This window comes from Carettochelys insculpta, chromosome 27 (assembly GCF_033958435.1).
Source record: "Carettochelys insculpta isolate YL-2023 chromosome 27, ASM3395843v1, whole genome shotgun sequence".
Classification (NCBI taxonomy): Eukaryota; Metazoa; Chordata; order Testudines; family Carettochelyidae; genus Carettochelys; species Carettochelys insculpta.
In genome coordinates, this window is record NC_134163.1 from 7,741,182 (window position 1) to 7,767,763 (window position 26,582).

The window sequence follows — 26,582 nt, forward strand, 5'->3', positions numbered from 1 at the left end:
AGTGCCAAATTATACACAGTCTTGCTGGAGGTTTCTCTTTTTCCTGGCAGTCAGTCTTCACCCAGCTCTGCCCCTGACTGACCGCTCTGCCTCTGCGGGCTCCCACGTCTGGCTCCTCCCCAGCCTACATAGTTCTTGGCTTGTCAGGCTGGCAGGTGTTGCCAGCCCTTAGGCCAGAATCAGGGCTTTTCATCAGCCCCAATCTCTTCCCTGTGATGGGTGCTGACAGGACAGCGGCTAGTTAGGTGTTCTTGCACCAGCGCCCTGCTGCAGGAGAGTTTGTGTGTCTTTCTCACCTCCCCTTGGGCACTTGATGAGGGGAAGTTCAGCCTGGAAACTGTTTCCTGTGACTGCCTGCTGCTCTTGCTGCTCTGGTGGCTGTATCAGCCCAACCTTGGAATGTTTATGTACAGTTGTTACTTGGGATGGCTGCCAGAATCTCCCTGTATACTCTCCCCTCGTTAAATGAGTACTTTACCTATGAGTACTCTCTAAAACCCTCCCCACCACAGCCTGAAACCCCACTGGTGCTGCAGACCCAACCTGCAGCAGCCTGAACCCTGCCTCCCCCCCCGCGGACCCAACCTGCAGCAGCCTGAACCCCTCCCCCCCACCCATTGCCCCAACCCGCAGCAGCCTGAACCCTGCCTCCCCCGCCCGCGGACCCAACCTGCAGCAGCCTGAACCCCTGCCCCCCACCCACCCATTGCCCCAACCCGCAGCAGCCTGAACTCCCCCGTCCGCTCCACGGACCCAACCTGCAGCAGCATGAACCTCCCCGTGAACCCAACCTGCTGCAGCCTTAACACTTCCCTCCTCTGCCTGCCCGCCCCATGGATCCAACCCACCACCAGGTTTTAACCCTCCCTCCCTCTCATAGCACCAAACTGCCCCCAGCTTTTAACCCTCCCCAACACTCCCCCCAAAGTTCACTTACCTTTCAAAAGCAGCGCCGCACGCTGCCACTCCATCGCTGAGTTACGAGCACTTGGAACGAATCAGAGACCTTTACATTTATTTTAATGGGAATTTAGTGTCCCTCTTACAAGTTTTCACCTAAGAGCAGAAATTTAGGCACTAACGGTGGTGGTATAGAGAGGGATGGGTGTACAACACAAACAGAAGAGAGGCAGTTTTCAAGTTTGTTTCAATCATACCAGAACAGAATTTTGAGAAACAAAGAAAGGGCACTTCTTAGTCAAAGGGCTTGTATTTGGGAGAGGGATAAGTCAGTGGTGTGAGCACTGGCTGGCTAAACTCAGGATTGTGAGTTCAATCCTTGATGGGGCCATTTAGGGATGTGGGGTAAATAAATTGAAAACAAACAAACAAAAAAATTTCTGGTGCTTGGTCTTGCTTTGATTGCAGGGGATTGGACTTGTTGACCTCCCAACATCCCTTCCATTTCTATGAGACTGGTATATCTCCATATACTATTATTACTACTCTGCCAGACGTTCAGCAAACGGAGGCACTTGTATATTTCAAAACAATGCTGCAAAAATCTACTGGTCTTGGGGGCTCATTCTCCCTACGAGAAAGCTCTATGACATTCCATCTGGTTTGCCCTGTGCCCCCAGGAGTACACTTGAAATCCCACTGCTCTTAGTGAAGCTTTCTCTTTTGGGTGGGTGTTGGGTTTTTGCAATGTTGACTTTTTTGATTGTCTTGCTACCAGTGTTACCCGGAACTATTTGGACTGGCTGACGTCCATGCCATGGGGGAAATGCAGCGAGGAGAACCTGGAACTGAGCAGAGCCCGGGCAGTGCTGGAGGAGGATCACTATGGGATGGATGATGTCAAGAAGCGTATTCTGGTAAGGCGGAGTATGCCATTCTAGGTGGCAGTGTACAGTCAGGTGGAACATTTGGCTCGCGGCCGTGCGTACAGTTTGTTTCCTTGTGTGTCTCAGAGGGGGATGCACAAGCCTTTTGGTGGTGCACGGTGGGTGGTGATGTATTTTAGTGTCTCTGTCTGCTTAAGGGAAGAGTTGCTTATTACTGTTGGTGAATCTCAACCTAGCGCCCCCCTCTATTTCTTTACTTGTCATTGAGAACCACTATTTTAGAGGTCCATGTGAAGTGGGGCCCCCTCCCGGGTGCAGAGGAAGGTTTGGCAGGGAGGCTTTTGGCAGGACTGAGGCCAGCCCCTAGAGGGGTGGGGAGAAATGCCAAACTTCCAGCCTGCCTCTGTCCCCAGACCAGCTCCACTTCTAACCCCATTCAGCTGCTAGTTCTGCTCCATCTCCAGACCCACCTCCACCTTCTCCGTACTCAAACCAGCTCCATCATCATCTCACCCACAGCTCCACTGTCCTCCTTGCCTCTCAGCAGCTACACTAGGCCCACCCACAGCCTTCAACCCTGGCTCCACTGCAGAGAAAGCCTTGGCTAAGCAGTGATGGAAGGGGGATGTGAACAGATTCCATCACAGCAGAGGCATGGCACTGTGAGATGGGTGTGTGGGTATGTCGGGTGTGTTCACTCTCTCTGACAACGGGGAAGTAGCTCAGGAACGCTCACCAGTAGAGGAGGCGTGCACACTGGCTGGGGGAAGGCAGGTAAAAACAAATCAAGGTAGGAGAGAGGCATAGAATCCTGCTCCCTAAGTCATAGGACCGTGTTTCACAAAGTGTGGTACTTAACACTGGTGGATTTCAGGGGGTACATGGTACCAGGGCTCAGCAGCCCATCTGCATGCGTGCCATGATCGCCAGACTGGCTGCTTTACAGTGGCCTGTGAAGGGAGATCAGCCCCACCCCACCTCCCCCCATGCAGCTGGGGAGCAGAGGGGGATGGGCCAGCCCTGTCCTGGAGCCAGGTGGAGGGGTAGGTACAATGTCTGAGCCACCCCTCTCACTTCCTGCTCCCTCCCTGTGGAGCAGAAAGCCAGTAAGTCAGGGCAAGGGGGTGTGGGGTTGCTGGCAGCGGGAGAGTTCTGGGGGCACAGCTGCGGGGCTGCTCACAGGGTGGGGAGGGGTTTTGGGGCAGTATGGCTCAAGGCGGCAGGGGGGGTGCAGGTAGGGGGCTTCCTGGCACATGGAGGGGGGCAGGCTTTGAGTATGGGATGTGGGGCTGCAGTGGCTGGAGTTCCAGGCTAGCATCCCGCAGCTTGCAGGATCGCTCTGGCTGGCGTCTCTGACTCCAGCTGGCTGCCAGCAGGGCAGCCCTGGCTCCAGACGGCTTCCTGGTGGGGGGCTGCCTGTGCAGGGGGATGGGGGCATTTTGCGGAGGCAGGGGGCATGGCCAGGGTTGCCCTTCCTCTCCATCTCAGCCAGCTTTCCCTCCCCCCAGCTGGCTTCCTGCAGCTTGAGGCCACCTCCAGCCCAGCCAGGGTCATCAGGGATCTAAGTGGCAGGGCTCCATCATATGCAGCCTCTGCCTGTGGGACTACTGGCCAGGGGCTCCGTAACCCAACTAGCTCCCTGCTGTGCCTCAGGGAGGCTGCTCGCTCCATACCACAGCCTGGCTCCCCGCTCACTCCCCAGCTCCCATCTAGTGCGGAGCTCCTCATAGTGGAGCTCCCCACCTGGCTCTCTGCCCTGGGACCCCAGAGCGGGCTTCTAGTGAGGCTGCCTGCCATCAGCAGGGCTCTGCTGTGCCCTGTACAACCGGCGCGCTCTGGTCCAGGTGCCCTCTGGGCCGGCAACATTCATTGTCCTGCTGGATGAAGGACGTTGCTGGATGAGAGTTACAACCTGTACTTTAGCAATGGGCACGTCCCTGCTGCTCATTCACTCAGTCCAGTTGGCAAACAGTAAGAAAGAGTGAGTGGGGTTGGGGCTGGCCAAGAGGGACCCCTGGCGGGGTGGGGCGGGGGCTGGCCCAAGAGAGATCTTGTTGGGGGCTGGCTCGGCAACTCCACCTGGGCTCTGGGCCTGCCTTGCCCTTCTCATTCCCGCTCTGCGTGTCTCCACACCACCCAGAGTTTGAGGGGCAGGTATGTCTCTTGACCACCCCCTTCTCCTATGGAGACATGGGGGCAGCCTGGCTTGGGGGGCTGGGATGTGTCACCATCCCTACAAAGAGGGATGTTGCTGGAGCAGAGAATCCAGGGTAAGAGAGTCTCAGCCTGTATTAAAATTCCAGACACTTACAGATATTTTAAAAAACCCATCCCAACGGAGATTTAACGGCAGAAACAGTAGAGAGCCGCATCTTTATTTATTAATGAAGCTGTTGTAAGTAGGACAATTAGTGACTTTAAAAAGTATCACTGGCACTTGGACTGGAGTTCTCCCAGGGCTGTCCTCCAACGACAGTGGGAGAGGGGGTAGGCCGATAAGGCCCAAGTCTGGAAAGGGGATACACAAATGTTTTAAGTTTGGGAAACGTTGTCATCGGAGGAAGGTGGCTCCATCCCAGAAGGCAGCTGAGCTCCAGATATCACCTCGTTGCCCCATGAGAGCCTGGTGTGCCCTGATACTCCCTAAAGTCTTTACCAGCCCTCTCCTTCTAGGCTCATCTGAGGAACTATTTTTTTGAGTATCATTCGTGTCCAGTAAGGTCTTCCAGTTCTGCATTATTGAAAAACATAGAATCATGGAATCCCAGGGCTGGAAGGGACCTCAGAAGGTCATCAAGTCCAGCTCCCTGCCCAAAGCAGGATCAACCCCAACTCAGTCATCCCAGCCAGGACTTAAAAACCTCTAGGGATGGAGATTCCACCACCTCTCTAGGTAACACATTCCAGTGTTCCACCACCCTCCTGGTGAAATAGTTTTCCCTAATGTCCAACCTGGACCTTGTGCACTGTAACTTGAGACCATTGCCCTTTGTGTTGCCATTAGTCACTACTGAGAACAGCCCCTCTCCATCCTGTCTAGAGCCCCCTTCAGGAAGTTGAAGGCTGCTGTCAAATCATCCCTCACTCTTCCCTTCTGCAAACTAAAGAAGCCCAAATTCCTCAGCATCTCCTCATAAGTCATGTGCTCCAGCCCCCTGAATACCAATGCAGTTTTGCATTGTATGTTGGAACTGGTTGTGAATTATTCAGCTGTCAAGGTTCAAGTCCATACTCTATTGACTTCAACCTATTTCTCTTAGATCCCAGCTGAGCGCCCTAACCGCCAAACTATCTTCAATGTAACTGTGATGCTGGAGGCAGTGGTGCATGCCTGTAATCCCAGATACAGGCAGATCACTCAGGGGTTCTATGCTGCGTTGCCCTATGTCAGTCAGGTGTGTGTTGCCCCTGGCAGCCTGGCCTCGGGATGGCTGAGGGACTGACTAGAAGAACGCAAACAATATGTTGTGATTCATGATCATGATCTGTGAAGGCTGGTGGACCAGTCAAACAAGATGATACAACTGTGATGTTCCTTTTCTCCTGGCCGAATTGGAGGCTGTGCTGTCCTTACCTGTAATGCATCTTCTGTTTGTCAGGAATTCATAGCAGTCAGCCAGCTGCGAGGATCAACCCAAGGGAAGATCCTTTGTTTTTATGGCCCTCCAGGGGTTGGCAAGACCAGTATTGCCCGTTCCATTGCTAGAGCCTTAAATCGAGAGTATTTCCGTTTCAGCGTTGGAGGAATGACTGATGTTGCAGAAATCAAAGGACACAGGTCAGTTTCACTCAGGTCTTTCCCACCCAGCTGTCTTTTATCAGCCTTTATAGTGACATAGTTGATGATGAAATGTGCATATAATTTTAATTCCTGTAGCCAAGAGAGGGATCCGATGTATGTAGCAGAAGATTTGTCTTTGGGACAATTCAAATGATGGCCAGGGCAGGATTTTAAAATAAACAGATATATTAAAAATGTTTCTCTGCTGCTCCTCTCTGTTTGTTGTATAACTTTGTCCCAAAGATGTTTTCAATTATCCTATGCAAAGTGCTAGGGATGTAGCCAATTGTTGGACTAAGTTTGTAGTTCAGACCTAAGAAGTGACCAAACATAGCCAAATGTAGTGTATAAAGACAAAACAGTACAATACGAAATGGAGACATACAGACCCTCCTTTGGTAAGCAAATTCTTGCAGTGTGTTCACCTTACGCAGAAGGTGAACATGTGAGGCATGGATTGGACCAGCTTCTGAAAGCTTGTATCTCTTACCAACAGAAGTTGGACCAACAAGTTATTTCCTCATCCACCCTTCTCCATAGGTAGGAATTTAATTACTAATATTTCTAACATGACTTTATCAGCCACTAAAATCCAGCCCACCAGTTCATAACAGGCCCTTAATTTATTTTGTTTTGTACTTTCTTATCTCGGGTTTGGACACTACACTCCAAACCAGCTGGGTGTAGAGGTGCAGTCCCCACCCTGTGCTAGGACACAGCGTTCGTGCACTTGGCTGTGACAGGGTTCCTGTCCTCTACTACCAAAACTGACTGCCTCTTTGCAAAGTGTTGTGGGGTAAATAACATGGGTGAACAGAATTGTGGGACGAGGACAATAAATATAAAATATTAAAATAGCTTCCCAACCCCTATAATATATTATAAAATATGTATGATACTCACACAAGCGCGGAATACCTGCTAGCATGGTGTGTGGTATGCATAATATATGTGCATGGGCTAAGAGTCTCCAGACACTCACTATATGGTTTTAAAAACGTACACACCTGTCTTCAGTATCGTCAATTAGTAGGCGACATTTGAACATGCCACACAAAGTCAACGGCATTTCTCAAACGTATGAAACCCAACAGTTTACATTTCAAACATGACATAGCTCAAAGACCTCAGCCCCCGATGCTTGTTTGCAGCGGAGCTAGCAAGCTCCCCACAATAAGTGTAGGCAGCACTGAATTTCCAGTAAGATGAGTGGTGCTGTTCTGGTGTGTTGCAATGTGGTTGCCTGCTGTGCAGAAGTGGCTTCTCCCATCCAGCTTTGGTGTCCGTTTTCTCTCATGTGAGGCTAAATGAGGCTCTTTCTTCCTGAGCGTGCTGGTTATTGTAACAGTCCAGCCCTCTAGTCGCATTGAGTTGTCCAGTCTTCTGGGAATTACAACAAAGATCCAGCCAAACTAAATGTTCTCCCAATACCTCCCTCCCAGCACTCTGGCCTCTCTTGGACCTGAGTGTGTTACAGAGCTCTAAACAGTTTTTCCCTTGGTTGGGGGGTTTCTGCCCCACCTCTCTTTGGTGTTGTAGGGGGAATTTGTACCCCTGTCTCCACTGTGGGCCCCAGCTTTGGCCCCTTGACCTTGGGTAATTTTGTCACAGAGGTCACAGTTTCTGGGACGTCCCAGGACCTCTGACTTTTTCCACGGTGACAGTGCTGGAACACCAGGCTGCTGTCAGGCCACTGGAGGAGCAGCCCCAGGATGAAGGAGTGTCTGCAGTTGGGCCGGCTCCCCTGGCCTTAGAGCAGTGACAGTCAGCTCCTGCTGCAGGCTGAACAGCTGTCAAAGGTCAGGGCCTGGCAGGTACTGACTGTCAGTGCCCTTCCCTCCCCTGGAATTTTTGGCAAGTGATGGACAGGTGATCTTTTTTGTTTATTGTCCGTGTGAGACTGAGCCCCAGCTCTCCAAGGCTGTGTCTACACGTGCCCCAAACTTCGAAGTTTACTAATGAAGCGCTGAAATGCATATTCAGCGCTTCATTAGCATGTGGGCGGCAGCCGCGCTTCGAAATTGACGCTCCTTGCCGCCGTGCGGCGCGTCCAGACGGGGCTCCTTTTCGAAAGGATGCCGCCTACTTCGAAGTCCCCTTATTCCCATGAGCTCATTGGAATAAGGGGACTTCGAAGTAGGCGGCGTCCTTTCAAAAAGGAGCCCCGTCTGGACGCGCCGCGCGGCGGCAAGGTGCGTCAATTTCGAAGCGCGGCTGCTGCCCGCATGCTAATGAAGCGTTGAATATGCATTTCAGTGCTTCATTAGTAAACTTCGAAATGGCCATTTGCATGGCCATTTCGAAGTTTGGGGCACGTGTAGACACAGCCCAAAAGGGCTAGTGTAACATCTTGCTGTGGGCTGAGAGTGGATCCCCCAACTGAGAAAATAAAAAAAAAATCCCCTGCTCTACCCTCTTGGCCCCTGTCGAAAAACACCTTGAGATTCTCCACTAAATACAAGGCAATAAAAACCACTTGTCCCAAAATACAAAGCAAACTTAAGAAATAAAACGTCAGTCCAAGCGATGTCTCCATACGTGTATCTGTTGGACCAACACTGGAGCTAGGTGGGATGGGGCTTTGATGGGGATATGTGAGATATGCAATTAGTGAGAATGTACTCACAGAGGAACACATGAAAAGCTATCTGGTCCCGTTTTTTTTCATTTTACTTCTTCATTATTGTTCCCCCAGTACATTATTCTCTCAACTGTATGATGCATTGTCCGATAAGCGGGCTCTCATCAAACAGTCTGAATATGGTCTCTTACCAAACAGGAGGACGTATGTTGGAGCAATGCCAGGGAAAATCATCCAGTGCCTGAAAAAGACCAAGACCGAGAACCCCCTGGTCCTGATTGATGAGGTGATATAGCTAATCGTTCTCTGGGCTCTTCCATTTAAAAAGGTTCAATATCAGCCCCCAGGCTAGAGGGAAACTGTAAGGATAACTTTTCCAAAGCTCTGAAGTCCCACTGCCTTTCAGTGGGGTTTGGGCTCCTAAGTCTCTTAGGCACCAAGCCAGTTCATCTAAATGTTATGTCTTCTGTCATGCACATGTCAGTTTAGATTGCAGCACTGAGGCCTTTCAGATCAAAATCTGGCTCGTTATTGCTCCCTGGGCCTTATGCACCAGTGTAATCAGCCAGCACCCATGCAGGCACACGCTTGCTGGCAAACTCAGCGTAAGTGAAGAAGGAGGTGAATGAGCACAAAACCCCAATTTTCCTTTTTCCCTATGTGGGAGTCCCTCTCGGTTGGAGTAGAGGCAGTGGCCTGTGGGGTAAGAAACTTACCTTGTCACCATCTGTGATTTCAGAGTCAGTGAGAGGACTCGAGGCTGTTACCCCAAAACTCTCCACTAGCGTGAAAAAATATTTCAAGCAAGTAAAGTGTATTAAGATGCAGTAAAATAAAATCGAGAGAAACCCCTCACAGACCCCGAGGGTGTTTCAGCTGTGCAGATGGCATGTCCAGCCTTTGGCAGTGCAACATTGCATTAGCCCATCAACACAGGCACCTCACTTTCAAAGAAAGAAACAGAACAACTCTGGCAGCTCTTGGGGTGTTGCTGCTGCTGCTCATTTTTGTTCCTGATACCCTAGAATCCCACCTGCCACCTCCCTATAACTTTTTTCCTGTGAGTACTAACAATCCCCCCATTTCCTGCCAAGAGCACTAGCGCCTAGCACCCACATGGGTGCTGTTTAGGTGCAGCTGAGTGAAGTGGTGTTTGTGAAGAAGCACACTCGGGGGGGGAGCTGGAGCAAGGGTAGGAAATGGTTGCTTGTCATGACCAAATGCAGTCAGACTTCTGCAGTATAAAAGACACTTCTCCTGCTACTATTCTGTCGCAGGTGGATAAAATCGGGCGAGGCTATCAGGGAGACCCGTCCTCGGCCCTTCTCGAGCTGCTGGACCCAGAACAGAACTCTAACTTCTTGGACCATTACCTTGATGTTCCCGTAGATTTATCAAAGGTATAGTACAATTGGGAGTCTACGATGGAAGCTTCCAGATACATTCAGATGTCCTAACAGTGAAAACCACTGAGGATCCAGTGAACAAGGTTGTAGGGCAGAGTAGAACGCACTCCTTGTGCCCAGGGAGATGTAATCGACCCTCACTGGTCAGCGGGAGTTGATTGTGGATCCAAATTGATACACACCCTGCTGAAAACATTCCACCTGACCGAGTACTTCCTATCCCTATGGACACCTGAGCCTTGGGCTGGGAGCCAGCTACCTGCACACCGCTGTTGTAACATCCCCAGCCAGCTAGTGAGCACAAGGTGACCTCTTTCACTTCTAATGGGTCTTGCTGTCAGCAACAGAATGCCAGTACCTTGCTATGTAAGCGCTTTCAGAATTGCTGCAGGAGAGACTCCCCAGAGGGTTAGTCATCCGGGTGTCTTCCACATTGCTGTTGCTGGGCTTCATGTTCTCTCGTTACAGTGGTGAGGTAGCTGTCAGACCCTTCTGACTTCCCACTTCCAGTGTGTGAGCAGAGAACAGCTCGCTCTGACTTCCCTACAGGAGGGGCTTAGAACTTGAGACAGAGTAAAGTGAAGCAGCTCATGAGAATTATCTAACCAGGACTGTCTTGCCATATTCAGGTGCTTTTTATTTGTACCGCCAATGTGACGGACACGATCCCAGAGCCGCTGCGGGACAGAATGGAAATGATCAATGTGTCGGGATATGTTGCACAAGAGAAACTTGCAATTGCAGAGGTGAGACACTACCTTGCTTAGTAACTCACTAGGGGAACACAAATGGCATCAAATAAAAGAAATGGTCTTTTAGCAGAGTAAACCTGAAGATCAGTGATCTGCCCCGCCAGGCAGCTTAGATACTATTTTCAAGGGAACTAGACCTGTGCTCCCAACTGGATAATACTGGAGACAGTCCTAGGCATCCACGGAAAACACTAATTGAGCTAATGGCAGAGTGAAGTTGGGTGAAATGGGATGACCAAGTATTCCGTTGTGAGGATTAACAGGAACATGCGGTTGTTGATTTCTTTCAGAGGTACTTGGTACCTCAAGCACGTGTCTTGTGTGGTTTGGATGAAATCAAGGCGAAGATCTCATCTGATGTGCTGACTGTTCTCATCAAGCAATACTGCCGAGAGAGTGGAGTAAGGAACCTGCAGAAGCAGGTGGAGAAGGTGAGGATGCTTGAATGTTAAGTCCTCTTCTGTGTGCTTTGTTCCACTGCAGCTTCCTGCAGAGACTAACCACTCTCTTGCACAGGTGTTAAGGAAATCGGCCTATAAGATTGTCAGTGGTGAAGCAGAGGCGGTTGAAGTTACCCCAGAAAACTTGCAGGACTTTGTTGGCAAACCAGTCTTCACTGTGGATCGGATGTACGACGTCACTCCTCCCGGCGTGGTGATGGGCCTAGCCTGGACAGCTATGGGTAAGCTATAGCTGCAACAGAGTCAGAGGGCGATTAGCAAGATGGGCATTTTTCATGGATGCTCGTGTTGTGAGGAGAAATTCATTCCTTTGACCCATTCAGCAGTGTTACTGGTGCTCAATGGAGAGCGGTGGCTGGAGAGCTGAATTACTGCTCCTGAAAGCAGCTGCGTGGGAGGGGAATTAAAACGCCCTACTAGCCGAATGGGACAATCTGACTAGCATTAGTGAAACTACCAGCTGTGGCCACGTTAGCTCCTGACTTGTTCTCTGCTGAAAGCCAAGGCTCATATCAGACCCCTCTCCAAGGCTCCATACTTGGGGGGGACTAGCTCTGACTTTAAAGGCTTTTGTAAGTGTGCCTACACAAGCCCAATATTTTCCAACAGCACCAAAGACGTGGGGCTGTGCTGCCGCACCAGGGTGCTGTTGGAGAGGGCTCCCCATAGCCCCGAGTGCTTGGTTGCATGCAAAGGGAAATATTCACCTCAATGAATATGTAGTGGTGGGCGTAAGCTGTTCTGGGGACCCAGAAAGTTTGTTTCTGGCCCAGTGTGTCCCCTGATGGACAGAGGGTAAGGGGGCTGAATCTCCGAGAAGGGCTAAGCTGGAAAGATTGTGAGTGTGGTGTGAAGGTGCTTTAGACATGGGCTGTCCGGATCTGTCCTGGGGCATGAACTCCTCAGGGCAGTGTTTCCCCAAGTGTGGTACATGTCCCACTGGTGGTATGCAAAAGAATTTCAAGGGGTGCCAGACAGAAAAATAAATGACTAAAAACAGGAGATAAGCACTGGGATGGCCCTGGAGAGAGGCTGCGCCGATAAGGCTGGAGTCCCAAAAGAGCTATGCGAATGTTTTACGTTTGAGAAACACTGCTCAGAGGAAGACACAGGCAATGTCTGTGCAGTAACAAATAGACCGATGGGTTCAAAACTAAATGGGTTTTTTAGAAAAGCATTTTAGACCAAAGCATTTTGCATTGTAAGGGAAAAACTCCTCAGCTGTCGGCTCTTGTTCCTGTCGGCTCCAGACCATGTGAGCACATCATTAACAATGCTGTCTACGTTGGCTAGGAGTTGCAAGTGTTCCGGTAGCTTAACGGGTCCTACAGAACAGCTAACGGGGGACTGTCAGTAAAGTGGGAGTCTGATTTTTAACCTGACTTACCCAAGCAATTAACAGCACTCTGGTCTGGTCCTTGTTGGACTTTTTTAAAGCTTTCTGTATTCATTTTTCTTAGGAGGTTCCACTCTGTTTATTGAAACGTCCCTGCGGCGACCCAAAGACAAGGAAAATAAGGATGGGTCCCTTGAAGTAACAGGCCAGCTGGGAGATGTGATGAAAGAGAGCGCCAAAATAGCTTACACGTTTGCTCGAGGTTTCCTGATGCAGAAGGATCCCACCATTGACTTTCTGTTGACCTCCCACCTCCACTTGCATGTGCCAGAGGTAAAGAGACCTGGGCCCATGGTGGCTGTGGGAAGGTAGAGCTGGTATGTTCTCCTTAGAGCCATTAGGTGGAAGAAGCCTTGGCCCATGCTTTCAGCAGCAATAGCTGAGTCCTGTGTCAGACCACAGACTGCACAAAGTAAGAGCCTGACAGAGGGCAAGTATTTTGGGAGCGGGGTAAACATTTGTAGCCCAGCAGCCCAGGCAAACACCTGGCGCTCCTTAGAAGTCAGCCTGCATCAGGGGCTAATCAAGCCCCTGTTGCCAGTAAGGCCTCCTGGCTCCCCACAAAAGGTTTCCCCCTCAAGGCAGAAAGGGGGAGGAGTTGAGAGAGCCACAAGGAAGAGAGACGAGAGGTTCAGAAGAGGAAGGTGGTGCAGCAAGGTACAGGATTAAGCTGCCGGAGGGAAGTGGTGGAGAGCAGTGTCCCAGGGAAAAGGCCACTTGTTTGGGGCCGGGGTAAAGCTCCATTGGCTGCTTCTCACTTGTTGTCCCTGGGCTGGAGCCCAGAGTAGTGGGTGGGTCTGGGCTCCTTCTACCCTTCCCCCAGAGCGTTGCCCTACTGAAAAGACAGGAGCATTCAGACCTGCTGAAGGGGGCTGTCTTCACCGCCGTACTTGGGACTTGCCCATCATGAGAATGGCTCAGTAAGTGGAGATCCTTGCCTTTGAAATGACCCAAGGCAACGAAAGGGGCCACCGAGAGTCTGAGGCATGCTAGAATCCACCAGGAAGCGCGGGACCTGAAGGGGGCCTAACAAGAGTCTTGTCACAATACATTGAGAAGGCATTTTCCAGACAACTCCTGAAGACATTCACTTGAGCTTTGCTGACAGCATCTTTCCTCAGCAATCATGTGGTGAGGTGATTCAATGCATGCTGCTCTTCAGCTTGGCTCCTGGGGCACTTTCTGGGGCAGTATTTGCCCTCTAGGGTATCTGGAGAAACCCAGGCACACAGATGAAATGATCAGTCCTTTGGATGAGAGATCATCAGAGAACTAGGAGACCTGGTTTCAATTCCCTACACCACCAGAGTGCCTGGAAAAGGTCACATTGATAAAACTTTCAGCAGTGACATAGGCCTCTAACTCACCCCAGATGTGTAACCACCACCTGCCAGGGGGACACTCAGGCTCATGGGATTCATGCAGGTAGTCTTAAAATTAGCTGTGTGGACATTGCAGCACAGAGGCTCTGAAGCATGGGGCAGGGCTAGGCCTGAGCTAGGACTTCAAAGCACTCTCTTCACAGTGGGTTTTAGAGCCCTAGTCCAACATCTGCTGCCAGAGGCTGATGACCTGGGCTGGGAAGCTCACTGCCATGGGCTGTGTACCTGTGCCTTCAGTGTTAGCCCACGTCTCTGTGCTGCCTCCTCGTTCCCAGTCTGTACAGTGGGATACGAGCACTTCCTGCTTCCAAGGCAGGGGGTGGAAAATGTGAAGTGCCCAGGACTGTGCTTGTGAAAGAAGAGATATGTGCCACCAATAGATCTGAACTCTGCTTGCAAAGGGTCAGACTTAACCAAGGGATGAGGTGTGCACTGTGTCTTTGGAGGCCCCAAACTTCACAATTGTTTGTGGGTGTCCAGTCAGGGGGCCTGGCTGCTGCAGAGAGCTGGTCCTTGGGAACTGAGATTCACTGAGGTTTACTTGCAAGGCAAGGCTTTTACTGGTAGTCTTGAGTTGGCTGGGGAGGCACACAGACCAGGATGGGCCAGGAGCTGTCTCTCAATGGCTAAGGCACAGAGATCGCACAGTGGCTCATGGTTCTGGGTTTTCTGAGGAGAATGTCACACAAGGACACTCAAATACCAGAAAAAACTTGCTTCAGCATGTTGACCACACCACTTTCCACCTGCCACCCCACAGATTGCCCTTGGCCTTGGAGAAGTGCCATATCCTGCCTGCACAGTGATATGAAAGGTTCTATTTCCATCCACCCCCAAACTCCTCAGTGATGTGGCAGTGAATGACAGAGCTGGAGAGGGGCAGGTTCAAGGCCCTCCTGCTTCCCCTGGTGGGAGACGCTGAGAGTGTGAATACTCCCCACGCCCTCAATTTGCATGTTACACCAACAAAAACACTCATGTGCATACCGTTGTTGGGAATGCTCTTCCTGCTGACCCAGCTTCTGCTGTTTGCAGAGGTGGTTCTCTTGTGCTGGTGGGAGAGAGCTCCCTGTTGGCAGAGAGAAACTTCACTAGAACTGCTGCAGTAGTGGAGCTGCAGCGCTGTATGTGTAGATGTGCCTTAAGAGTTGTATCTCTTGAGCAGTGCTACACATGAGAATTGCTCCTTGGCACGCTTTGTTGGCCAAAGATGACCACTTGAGTTGGCCAGCTGTGTCTTCCCTGAAACCCCTTGTGAGGAGTTTTGGGCATGAGGCCCTGAAGGCTGCTTGGTGGCTAAGGTGTTGCTGCAGATGGTCCTTGATGTTGCAGATACCTGAGTCAGGGTTCTGGTCTCTGCAGTTCCTAGGAGAAGGGCTTCCTGGCCCTAGGACCTGTGGATCATGTCAATGTCCAGCCAGATATTGAGGACTTACCTGTTGATGGTCAGACATTATTTTCAAACCAAATTGATGAAACCACGCGCTGCGTTAAGGATTCTACCTCATGCTCCTTGGGGCAGATACATGCTACCCACGCAGACGTGCTACTGTGGGGTACAGTAACAGCAGCAGTAGGGGCTGCATCCTTCTGCATATTCCTTCTCCTATCCTCTGATTCTCTCTCCCCCTGCCCCCAGCCAGATTATCCCAGGGGGCAGAGAGGGGGCTCACAAGAGGAAGCACCCATATTGATTTCCTGGTCCAGAGCACCATCCCAGTTGCCATTCTCCCCCCATTCCTTTGGGGACTGGTAGCCCACTTTAACAAGAGGTTCTCTGACACCTCTGACGACTGGTCCTAGACACTGTTGGATTGGGCTACTCTGTCCAGTTCCTCTCCAGACACCCCTGTCCACAAACTCTTTTGTAGGAGCCTTTTGCAAGACGCTGCTCACTGAGCAGGTCAACTCTCTGATAGCACTGGGAGCAGTGGAGGAGGTTTCATGGGAACACTGAGGTAGCAGCTTCTATCCCGCCATATGTTGGATGATCGCTACGTCTGAACAGGGTTGAACTGTCCTATGCTTCATCTCACCTGTTCATATCCTAAACGCAGTCAAGCAGCACTTTAAAGACTAGCAAAATAGTTTATTAGGTGAGCTTTCGTGGGACAGACCCACTTCTTCAGACCATAGCCAGATGTTCTGCTCTGGCTATGGTCTGAAGAAGTGGGTCTGTCCCACGAAAGCTCACCTAATAAACTATTTTGCTAGTCTTTAAAGTGCTGCTTGACTGCTTTTTGTTTTGATAGTGTATAGACTAGCACGGCTTCCTCTCTGTTACTGTTCATATCCTGTGCAGATCGCGTGAAAGGATGAGTGATATGTCAAGAGGGATAATATCTTGTATTAAGACTGTATAACATTGGCAACACCGCCTCAGCAGATCCATATTTGACACAGTAGTGCTCCTTAGTGTCATTTCCATACTACATGTTGTCAGGGCAGTCACATGGTCATCCATCCATGCATTTTACGGGCCATTAGGCTATTACTGCATCTTCCGGAGCAGATGCTAGGGTTGGAGAAGTGGTCCTGCAACGAACTCTGTCACCTCAACAAGGAGCACTGGTTGTGAGTCACCTACTTGAAATATGTCTGCGTCTCCTCAAAAATGAAACAGTTACTTCATGTGTCTGGCTCTTTGAGATGTGCTATAGATGTATATTTCATGACCCGCCCACCAGCCCCTCCAAAGCTAGAGACCTACTGTAGTGTGGACCTGGGCTTTCTGGTCATGTGCTTGAGATCTGTGTTACCATCATGGTAGTAATAAGTGTTTACACACAGCCTCTGATTTGAACGATTGTCAGTGTGGCTTTTTTTTCTCCCCAGGGAGCCACGCCCAAGGATGGCCCAAGTGCAGGATGTACAATAGTAACAGCCTTACTGTCCCTTGCCATGAATCGTTCAGTGAGGCAAAATGTGGCCATGACTGGAGAGGTGTCATTAACTGGAAAGATTCTCCCTGTTGGTGGAATCAAGGAGAAGACTATTGCAGTAAGCACTTTCCCATTGCCTTCAATCATGTGCTAATGCATGACCATGGAGAGGACCCTTAGGGTGCTTGCCATGTGGGTATTAGCAGATCGTGGAGATGAGGAAGAGGTGGTGGTAATATCTTTTATTGGCCTCATTTCTGTTGTGGAAAGAGACAAGTTAGCTAAAGAGGTGGTGGAATCTCCACCCCTGGAGGTTTTTAAGTCCCAGCTTGATACAGTCACAGCTGGGATGACTTAGTTGGGGTTGATCTTCCTTGGAGTAAGGGGATGGACTTGACGACCTCCTGAGGTCCCTTCCAGCTCTGTAAGTCTATAATTCTAAGTGTTTCGAGGCTAAGACCAATCACAGTAGCCTTACTTTCCATTTCAGTTGTTCTTGGCATGTCATAATGTGGAGGAAAACTTTTGGGTAATGACAAAAATTAAGATGAAGGCATTAGTCTGGAAAATCCAGGCCCATGCTACGTGAAGGGACCTACTTTTTCTAACAAAGTAGTTTACACAGATGACTTGCTATCATGGTTCAAATAACTGTGTTCTTTCTTCCCTAGGCAAAGCGAGCTGGTGTTACCTGTATCATTCTCCCAGCAGAGAACAAGAAGGATTTCTATGACCTGGCTGAATTTATTACAGAAGGACTAGAAGTGCATTTTGTTGATCACTACAACAGAATATTTAACATAGTTTTTCCAGAATTCGCTCCTTCAGGAGGCTGACACATGTGACCGAGTTGTGCCAAGAAGAGGGCGGTAAGATGGCCTGGGGCAGTTAACACCTGGAGCATAAATATTGCTGCTGCGCAGCCACTGAAATTGATCATGGCTTCACATACTGCTGCCTTGGTTAGTATGAGGCATGTCCTACTTTTGTTTACTAAGTAATTTGAATTATGACCTGATTAAAATATTTCTCATCAGATGTGTGAGTGATGAGCTTTGGCACTAGTCTGCTGTGCCTCATCTGTTGAAGATGGGACTGCCTGTGCATAAAGTGATTACAAACCCACTTTCCCTAGGAAGCTAGGAACAGTGCTGGCCTCTGTGCAGCGGGGTCAGCTGCTACAGTTGTGTTTTTCCTACTTGAAGAAAATTGTGGGTGCCTGGGACCCAACAGATCTTTTTGGCTAGAGGTCTCCTGGTTCAGGGCTAGCTCCTGCCAGGATAGAGTGTAGCCTGCAAGGCTTGGCTGGGCAGGAAGCCTGCCTTAGCACCTTCGTCCACTGTGTAAGCTGGACAGCTGCTCCAGGCACTTGTTCAACAAGGGAGGACACCCCACCTCCAGCATTGTGGCTGGTAGAAGGAGTCTCAGGCAGGTATTTCCCCCACCCCAAAGGCAACCATGGCCTGGTCCCAGCACCCTGCTGCTGGGCTGGAGTGCACCTAGCCCTGGTGCTCAGTTATGGTGGCGTGGATCCCCCATCATGTGAATTCTATGTGCACCAGTCGTGTTGCATCTCACCTTCCTATGGGTGCATGTAACAACATTCATTCAGGGGGGAGAATTAAAGGGAACACAGCAAAACACCCTAATATTCTGCAAGCTGGTACTAGGCCCCAGCCTGTACGTTGCAAACCTCAATGCTGACTGCCTGTACACGCGACTGCCTTATGCAATGAAACAGGTATTCAACATCCCTCTCCCTACCCTTTCCTCTTATTCCCCTGTCTGAGTTAATGACATGGGGGTCCTTCACACAGACAAAAGGGCCCTGTTGCAGCAGCCATGTTGGTCCTAGCAGAGACAAGGGGATGAGGTAAGAGTGTATTCCAGCGTTTCTCAACCAGGGGTATACTGAGGTCTTCCAGGAGGTACATCAACTCAGCTTGCCCTTTGCTTTGTTTGACAACAGATTACATAAACACTAGTAAAGTCAGGATCATCTAAAAGTTCATTCAGACGGTGACTTGTTTCTACCGCTTCATATGCCTTATGCTGAAACAATATGTGTGTTCCAATTAATTTATTTGATATGATGGCAAAAGGCCAGCAAGCTTGCAGTAGTAGCCTTCTGTGTTATTTTAAGTGAGGTGTGACTTGGTAGCATTCAAAACGAATCTGGCTCCTGAAAAGGGTCCAGTAACCTGGAAAGGTTGAATGGCACTTGTTTCAAGACCTCAGATTACCTTAGGGCCATGTTTCTCAACAGGTGGTATATGGACACTTAGGGATACACAAGAAGTCTAGGGTATACTTATTTTTCATCAGGCCTAGAGCTAAGCTGGTCTAATAGAAGCTAATTAACTGAATTTGACTTGGCTCTTCCTCTGGCTAAATGTTAACCCTTTGTTACGCCCTGAAAGTATTTCATCACTCAGATCTGTCCCTTCTCCTCCACTCCCCCCCCCTAATCAAATCTTCCCCAGCTGTCAGTTACACCATCACACTCCTAGAGTCTGAACACACTTTTAATGAGTTTGTGCAGCTTAATCCTTCTTGGCAGCTGCCTTCCTCATGGCAGCCAGAACATTGCTGAGCTCTTCTCGTTTTCGCTTGGCCCGAATGTGAGTACCAACCTGTGTGAAAGAAAGCATCAGTGAGCAGTTACCCCACTACTGCACAGGCCTGAAGTGCTGGGATGGTCCCTTTTTTCTGCCTCTCATGGGCCGACAAAGGAAATACACAATCATGGTCAAAAGCCTGTACGAGGGATCACACAGCAAACACAGGCTTGGAGAATGGTCCTTCCGTTTGATGGAACTCCAGCCAGCTCCTGCCCCAATCCCAGCAGAGCTCCTGAATGCGGTGCTCACATCTCCAAAGCCATTTTCAGAGCACTTTTGTTTCCTTCTGGGCTGAGTCACTGGATTAGCTCCAATTTTGCAATCCGAGATAAACTATTTCTGCATCACCCCTCACAGAGTTCTCTCCTTCAACTGATCTCAAGTAAGGACAGACATGGCTGTAATGACTCTCATACACCTTACCTCCCCCAGGCTCTTGATAGCTTCAAGCCCAGAATAAGAGCACAACCAAGCTGGCTGTAGGGGGGGAGGGGGAGAAGCGAGCAAAGCTGGATACTCCTCCTCTGCCGGAAGATGTTACATTCACTTACCCTTTTCTTTATGAACTTCAGAGCACGTTTGTCCTTTGAAACTTTCAGCAATTCCATGGCACGTTTCTCGTAGGGGGCAAAGCCACAGACCTCTCTGATCATGTCTCGCACAAACTTTGTGTGTTTGGTCAAGCGCTGCAGAGAGACAATGGTTCACAGTGAGAGAATGTAACTTGCCTAAAGACTTGCTAAGTTGATGGTTGGGCGATATGCTGCAGGCAACTAGAAGTAGCTGAAGAGCCAGAACAGCTGTGATTTTGGTACTAGTTACACAGCTGATGCATCCTTAACCCCCAGCAAGACTTGCATTCAGTTTGGAAGTCAGGACTGAATTGTTTAGCAGGTGCTCTACAGTGAGCACAGCAGAAGACTGCACAGGTCTGACGCTGTAGTTCCCATATTGCTGGTAAGCATCATGGCTCTACACTGTATTCTTGCCTGATAGGGAAAATCCCTGAACTTTACCAGCCCAACACCCTTGTAGGACACACGAACTCCCCATTCCAACTAGGAGATCCCAACTCCTGAAGGAAAGCAGACTCTCCTGGGGAAATTCTTCATTTCCCATAGCTCGGGATGTTAACGTTTAACCTGCTTACCAGTTACAATTGGGATGGAGCATCCCCCATCCACTGTGGGCAGGGGTGCTCCAGTCACACCAAAGGAACCTCATCCACAGTGGCTCCCTGGGGAGGGGTGGCTAAGAAGTGGGGAGGGGCATCTTGCAGAGGCTGTTCCAGACCAACCAGGCTGCATCAGGTCCCCTGCCACCCATAGGGCCTACTCCAGCTGGGCTGGAATGCTCTGCCTGACTCCTGGATCTGGTTGGAGCAGTTCTGCTCCCCAGCACATCACAGGCAGGGGCACTCCAGCCTGACTGGAGCAATCCCTGACTGCCTCCCCACCCATTTAATTGATTAACCAATTAAATGGGATTTTACACCCCTAATTAAAACAGCAGTAATCTGACATTTCAGATACAGCTGGCAAGGTCTGAGAATCCCATGTGCATAAGCAAAAGCTGTATAACTGCTGTAAAGCTGCGTAAATAAGCAGCATTCCTACATGAAACACTGCCACCTTGTGCACTGTTGGCACTATGAGAATCCAAAAAATAAAGCACAGGTTAACCCAGCTTAACAAATCTCAGTATAGCAAGTATGCCTCCCCTGCAGCTGTGTATGGTAGGGATGGCTGAGGAGCAGGACAAAGTATGCTAGTAAAGAAGGAGACTTAAGAATGTTAAGAGGGGACATATGGATCAGACCAATGGTCTATGTAGCCCAATGATCCATCCTGTGTCCATTCCCAGCTTCATCCCAGTCAGAGGCCAGCAACAGCTTGAGCATGGGGCTGCATCTCTGCCTCCCCTTGCTAAAAACCATTGATGGCCATCTGCCACAAGAATTTTTTTTAACCCTGTTATAGTCTTGGCCTTCACAACATTCTCTGGCAATCACCTACAGGTTGACTTTGTGTTAGGAGAAGAAATGCTTCTTTTTGTTTATTTTAAATCTGCTGCCAGTTAAGTTCAGCAGGTGACCCTGGAGGATCTTCCTTGGTCACTTTCTCCAAGAATTCTTATTGAAGGCACAGGAACAAAACATCTGGATGCACAGTAAGAGAAGCAAATATGGTAGGCAACCTGCTCAGCTTACCAGGAAAATCCTTGTTGTGCTTAAACTCAAAAAGGATGCATATAAGAAGTGGAAATTTGGACCGATGACTAAAGAGGAGTATAAATATATGGCTGGAGAATGATGGCGTGTAATCAGAAAAGCAAAAGCACCACTGAACTGCAGCTAGGAAAGAATGTGAAGGACAACAAGAAGGGTTTCTACAGGCTCCTTAATAATAATAATAATAATAATAATAATAAGCGGGTTATCAGGGAGGGGGTGGGGCTGTTACTGGATGAGGGAGGTAACCTGGTCACAGATAATGTGGGAAAGGCTGAAGTACTCAATGCTTTTTTGCTTCAGTCTTCGCAGATGAGGTCAGCTCCCAGACTATAGCACTAGCCAATGCAGTATGAGAAGGAGATGGGCAGCCCTTGGCGGGGAAAGAACAGGTTAAGAGCTATTTAGAAAAGCTAGATGCACACAAATCCCTGGGTCCGGATTTAAATGCATCCAAGGGCACTGAGGGAGTTGGCAGATGTCACTGCAGAACCTTTGGCTATTATCTTTGAAAACTCGTGGGGATTGGGAGAGGTGCTGGATGATGAGAAAAAGGCAAATGTGGTGCCTATCTTGAGAAAGAGGAAGGGACAATCCAGGGAACTATAAACCAGTCAGCCTTGCCTCAGTCCCCAGGAAAATCAGGTCAAAAATCTTCCTCACTTTTGCAGGCCAAGTGACAAGCAGGGGAAGAGGGAGCAATGCAGTCTAGCCTGAACTCTGCCAGTGGTCATTCACTCCCTCCACTAATGGTGCCTTGGTCACTCTCCCCCAGCAGGGCCCATCTCATAAGGCCTCCACCTGCAGCATCACAAACCACATTTTTGATTGGCAAAGATAATGGTTTCACCGGAGGCTAAGGAAATAAAATCCCAAACCAGGGTGCAGCAGCTGGGAATGTCACTCCAGGCCAAACAGGCCTGGAATGGCCTCCAGAGTCACCTGCTTCCCTTCCCTACCCACAGACCTCATGGGGCTTGAGCAACCCCCTTCCCAAAACAGGTGCTGCTCTAGTCCCTACCTGTTAACATAACTGTTAAGCCTCATCTATGCAGGTTAACCATTAACATCCCTACTAGAGGCAGACAGCAAGATTCTCCAGCCCCACTGCAGCTCAGGCCATACAGCTCATGGTTTGAAGCAGATCTCTCTTTTCAAGTCCTGAATCCCCAGGCCCCCAACTCTGTCAAAACTCCTCATTCCTGACCTTCAAGCAGAGAAACACCACTGAGTTGAGTGTCAGGCCTCACTGTTCAGCAGTTCTCAATTAAACATAACATCAGCAGGCAAATATTCATTCCACTGTTTGGGAACTCCTCATTTAAATCAGCAGTCTTCACACTTTTTCTCACAGCCCGGGTGAAGAAAACTGTCAATGCCTGTGGCCAAACAATTATATCTTTTGAGTAGAGTGCAGGCTTGGACCAGAGATGAGGGGTTGGACTCAAGTCTGGGACAGGAGATTCGGGTTTACCTCTGGTGGCTCCCGGTCAGCAGTACACCAGGGGTGCTAAGCTATGTTTCCTGTCCTGGTACTGCTGGCTACATCATGCCTTAGAAGTGGCCAACAGCAGGTCCACTTCACAAACAGCTCCATGTCCTGCTTCACCCCACACCTCCTGGGAGTGTGCAGCAGATACACAGTTTGGAGGTAGTGCACAAAGTCGTAGGGCCACCACCTAGAAACCAGGCCTGCTGCTGCCACTTCCAGGGTGATCAGTTGACAGGGCTAGGACAGATAAGAGGCCTGCCTTAGCACACCAGCTGCTCACCCTACAACTTTAAAAACCACTGGTGCAGAGAATACTTAGTCCTGCCTTAACTGAAGCAGACTGAATTAGATGTCCTTTTGAAGTCTCTTCCAGTCCTACAAATCTGTATTATATCCTCTCTCACCACACTCTCCCTCCATCTATGTTTTATGGGAAAGAGTTAACTATTCAGGGTGAATAACTTGCCTTAATGAGTTTTGTTGTGTGTTCAGCACACCTTTGTCACCAGACAAAACCTCATGATGTAATGGCAAAGAATGGCCATTCTGAATTGTGCAGTCAATTGTTTTCTCATTCCACACTATACATTTCATCCCATCTTTATATGTAGCCTACACACTGAAAACCTCCCAACTGGCACAGGATCCATTACCAGAACAATAATCAGCACAACTGATAAGGACTTAGCCAAGAGAGCTGTGTCAAGCTCTGCATGAATTAAGCATCCATGGGTTTCTGCAATGACTACTTTGAGCAAATAATAACTTTCTGACTGTCTCAACAGCTACAAGCCATTGTCTGGCCTGTTGCAGGCCCCCATCAAACATCAGCCTGCAATTCTAAAGCCAGCTTGTACTTCCCAAGCACCATGACAACGTCTCACTCAACCACTGCTCTCCACGCAAGAATGCAACACAGCCGGGCACGAGCGAGCTAGCTCCAGAGTTCACCCCGCCCTGCTCAAGTGCATGCGGCTGGCACTGGGCGCTGTATCACCAGGCAACCGAGCAACTTCTAGGCCAGGCCACGGTTCCGGGCCACCCGGCCCAACACTCACTCACCCCTCTGCGGCGACACTGTCGGGGCTTTGACACGTTCTTCGTCACCTTGTGGCCCTTGCCGAGGCCAACGGCCATGGGGTAGCGGATCGCCATGGTCTGTGGGGCGAGGGGAACGGGGTCAGCTCTAGGCCTCGCTCGGCCACCCTTCGAGCTTCTCCAACCCACGCCAAGCATCAGCCAGCACCGGGCGGTACCGCCAGTCCCCCATTCGTTATCTCCCGGCCCAGCGCCAGCCCCCCCTTTTCCCCTCCCCAGCCCGGCCTCAGCCCCCCCCACATCCCGCTCCTTCTCCCAACAGGCCCCCGCAGCCCTTCCCGGCAGTCGATGGAGGCGGATTCTCCCGAGCGGCCAGAGCCACCCTCACCGACTCCTAGCCGAACGGCTCCACACCGGAAGGAAAAGGAAGAAAACCGCGCGCGGCCTTCTGGGATATCAAACACTCTTCCGGTCCTCCTCTGCTGAGGAGAGAGACTCGCTCACTGGGCGTAGGAGCTTGGGCGGAAGCAGCGCGGCGCACGTGTGAGCGCGCCCGCCGCTTGCCCCTCCCCCCCCCCGCGGAGCTCGCACGTGGCGGGGGCTTGTCGTGAGTCCTGCCTGGCGCAGGGTCTGGCCTCGGTGGGTTCCCGGCTGGCAGCGGTGCCCCGCCTGGCGGTACCCGTGTGGTGCTGGTGATGGCTGCCAGCAGCACCCTGTGCCCCAGCAGGGTAAGGCCTGGCCCCCACCGTGCCCTGGCTGCCAGCAGCATCTGGTGGTGGCTCTGCTGACAGTGCCGCAACTGCGGGTAGGACCCAGCTCCCTGTCTCGCATTGGGGGCCTGGTGTAGCACTGGCCCCCACTGCTGTGGGTGACAGTGGCATCTGGTCAGACAGTGGCCCAGTGCTGTCTGCCAGAAGGCTCATATGTGCGTGCAGCATTCAGCATCCCTGTCTGCTGCTGGCAGCCTGGCTGGGCCTTGTCAGCAAGTCTGTGTGCCTGCAGCACCCATGTCCTGAGTGCTGACAGTACCCTGTCTGCTGGTGAGGCCGTGTTGGTCAGTGACCCCCTCAGTCCTGCTTGCCACCGCTGCCCAGGGGCCTGCGTGCCAGCAGTGGCTGCTGTCCTCTTTGCCGGTGCATTCTGTGCACTGTCTGCTAGCTACTCAGTTCCCAGTATCGGAGGGGTAGCTGTGTTAGTCTGGAGCTGTAACAGCAACGAAGGGTCCTGTGGCACATTACAGACTAACAGAAAAGTTTTGAGCATGAGCTTTCGTGAGCACAGACTCTCTTCATCAGATGCTGATGTTAGTTCCCAGGACACTGCCCAGGCACGAATACTAGTCTGCTGCCAGTACCCTGGCAAAGTCCTAGGGGTTGACCACACCTTGCTTGTCAGCAATGGCCAGTATACTGCCAGTAGGCAGGCCCCTAGCTCGTAGGGTACTGCTGGCTAATAGGGCAATGGATGGTACTGGCATACAGGTTCTAGCTGCAGCCTGAGCACTTGGCCCAACCTCTGTCTCAGTTTTATAATCCCAGATTGTAGCCCAGCCTGAACAGCTATGCTGCAATTAAACACTGTGTGGGGTGGAGTTGGGGAGGAATGGCTCACTGTTTAGAGCATTGTTGTTAACCCAGGGTTCTGTGTTCACTCGAGGGGAGCTCTCTCTTGGGCAGGTTAGTTAAAAAAGAGAGTCAGGAATGGCGATAGGGTCTGCTGTGAATGCAGGGGACTCTTGAGGTCCCTTCCAGTTCTCATATATTCATCTCCTTGAATCTATTGAGGGAACTGGCATGGGCACCAGAACCTGAAGGGGGTCTTACACTCATGAAAGCCCATTACCTAATAAAGTTGTTAGTTGGTGCTACAAGATTGCTTTTATTAAAAACCACCACAATAAGGCAAACTTAATTGCAGTGCTGACCTAGTGGGAGGGGCTTAGAGGATAGATGAGTTAACCATTGTGGCAGATCATAGTCTGCAGCTGACAGGTGCCTGGTGGGGAGGGAAGAACATTTTGGGCAGTGGAGGAACCCTTTTGCCCAGAGGGCACAGTCCTGCAGGCTGCATATGTAGCTAGGGCTCACCAAGGGTCACCTAGCATCAGACTAATTGAAGCACCTGGGACCAGTAAAAGGTATTCAGGCTTTTCTATAAGAGGCTTTGCCCAGGCAGCAGGAGGGGAGGGGCATAGTGCCCAGTGAGAATGAGGCTGGAGGTGTAGAGACCAGACCAGGGTATTGGGGAAAGATCCCAGAAGGCAGGCGTGGGGGGAAGAGGCCAGGGAACATGAGCTGGTATAGGGCAGGGGCAAAAAGCTCCACTGGCTCCCTCCTTGCCCAGGGTCCCTGGGCTGGAGTCCCTACCACTACAGCTGGCCAACTGGGGTAGGGCTGGAGCAGCTTGAAGTGAAAGGGAACCTCCTTCACCCCAAATTCAGACTGGCCTAGGATGAACATGACTTGGTAAAGGGAGACCCTTGCCTTCATCAAGTCCTATGGCAATAAGGGCCTCCCTCACTCTGAGGCCCACAAGGAGCCACCTAGAAGTACAGGACCTGCTAAGGATGGTTTTGGCAGGGGGGCAGGAAGAGGCATCTGTCACATGCTGTAGTCTATTACTCAGTTCTCTAATCCTTTGGATTTATTCTGTTTTTACTGCTGAGTAAGCTACAGGACCTGATTAGTCTGCACTTGTCAGTTGCTGCTTGCTGTGGGATGAGGTAGAGCAGAGGGGGTGTTTTTTAAAAAAAAAAAAAAAAAAAGTCAGGTGC

At 50.5% G+C, this 26,582-nt stretch overlaps 2 protein-coding genes across 2 annotated transcripts in view; one reads left to right on the forward strand and one right to left on the reverse strand.

The window, feature by feature from the left end:
- Positions 1-18,816, forward strand: part of LONP1 (lon peptidase 1, mitochondrial) — a 38,034-nt gene extending 19,218 nt beyond the window's left edge. The window contains exons 9-18 of the mRNA XM_074978252.1: positions 1,679-1,817; positions 5,387-5,565; positions 8,348-8,435; positions 9,427-9,549; positions 10,185-10,301; positions 10,598-10,738; positions 10,824-10,989; positions 12,229-12,437; positions 16,382-16,546; positions 17,100-18,816. Coding sequence (XP_074834353.1) covers positions 1,679-1,817; positions 5,387-5,565; positions 8,348-8,435; positions 9,427-9,549; positions 10,185-10,301; positions 10,598-10,738; positions 10,824-10,989; positions 12,229-12,437; positions 16,382-16,546; positions 17,100-17,264 — 1,492 coding nt within the window. The 3' untranslated portion in view covers positions 17,265-18,816. The remainder of the gene's footprint in view (positions 1-1,678; positions 1,818-5,386; positions 5,566-8,347; positions 8,436-9,426; positions 9,550-10,184; positions 10,302-10,597; positions 10,739-10,823; positions 10,990-12,228; positions 12,438-16,381; positions 16,547-17,099) is intronic.
- A 119-nt stretch (positions 18,817-18,935) lies between these two features.
- On the reverse strand, positions 18,936-24,259 carry RPL36 (ribosomal protein L36). The gene is made up of 4 exons (XM_074978253.1): positions 24,198-24,259; positions 23,834-23,929; positions 19,601-19,735; positions 18,936-19,061 (listed from the first exon to the last, which is right to left on the reverse strand). Exons 2-4 carry the CDS (start codon positions 23,924-23,926, stop codon positions 18,972-18,974), a joined length of 318 nt encoding a protein of 105 aa, XP_074834354.1. The 5' UTR covers positions 23,927-23,929; positions 24,198-24,259; the 3' UTR covers positions 18,936-18,971.
- Positions 24,260-26,582: the final 2,323 nt, after the last annotated feature.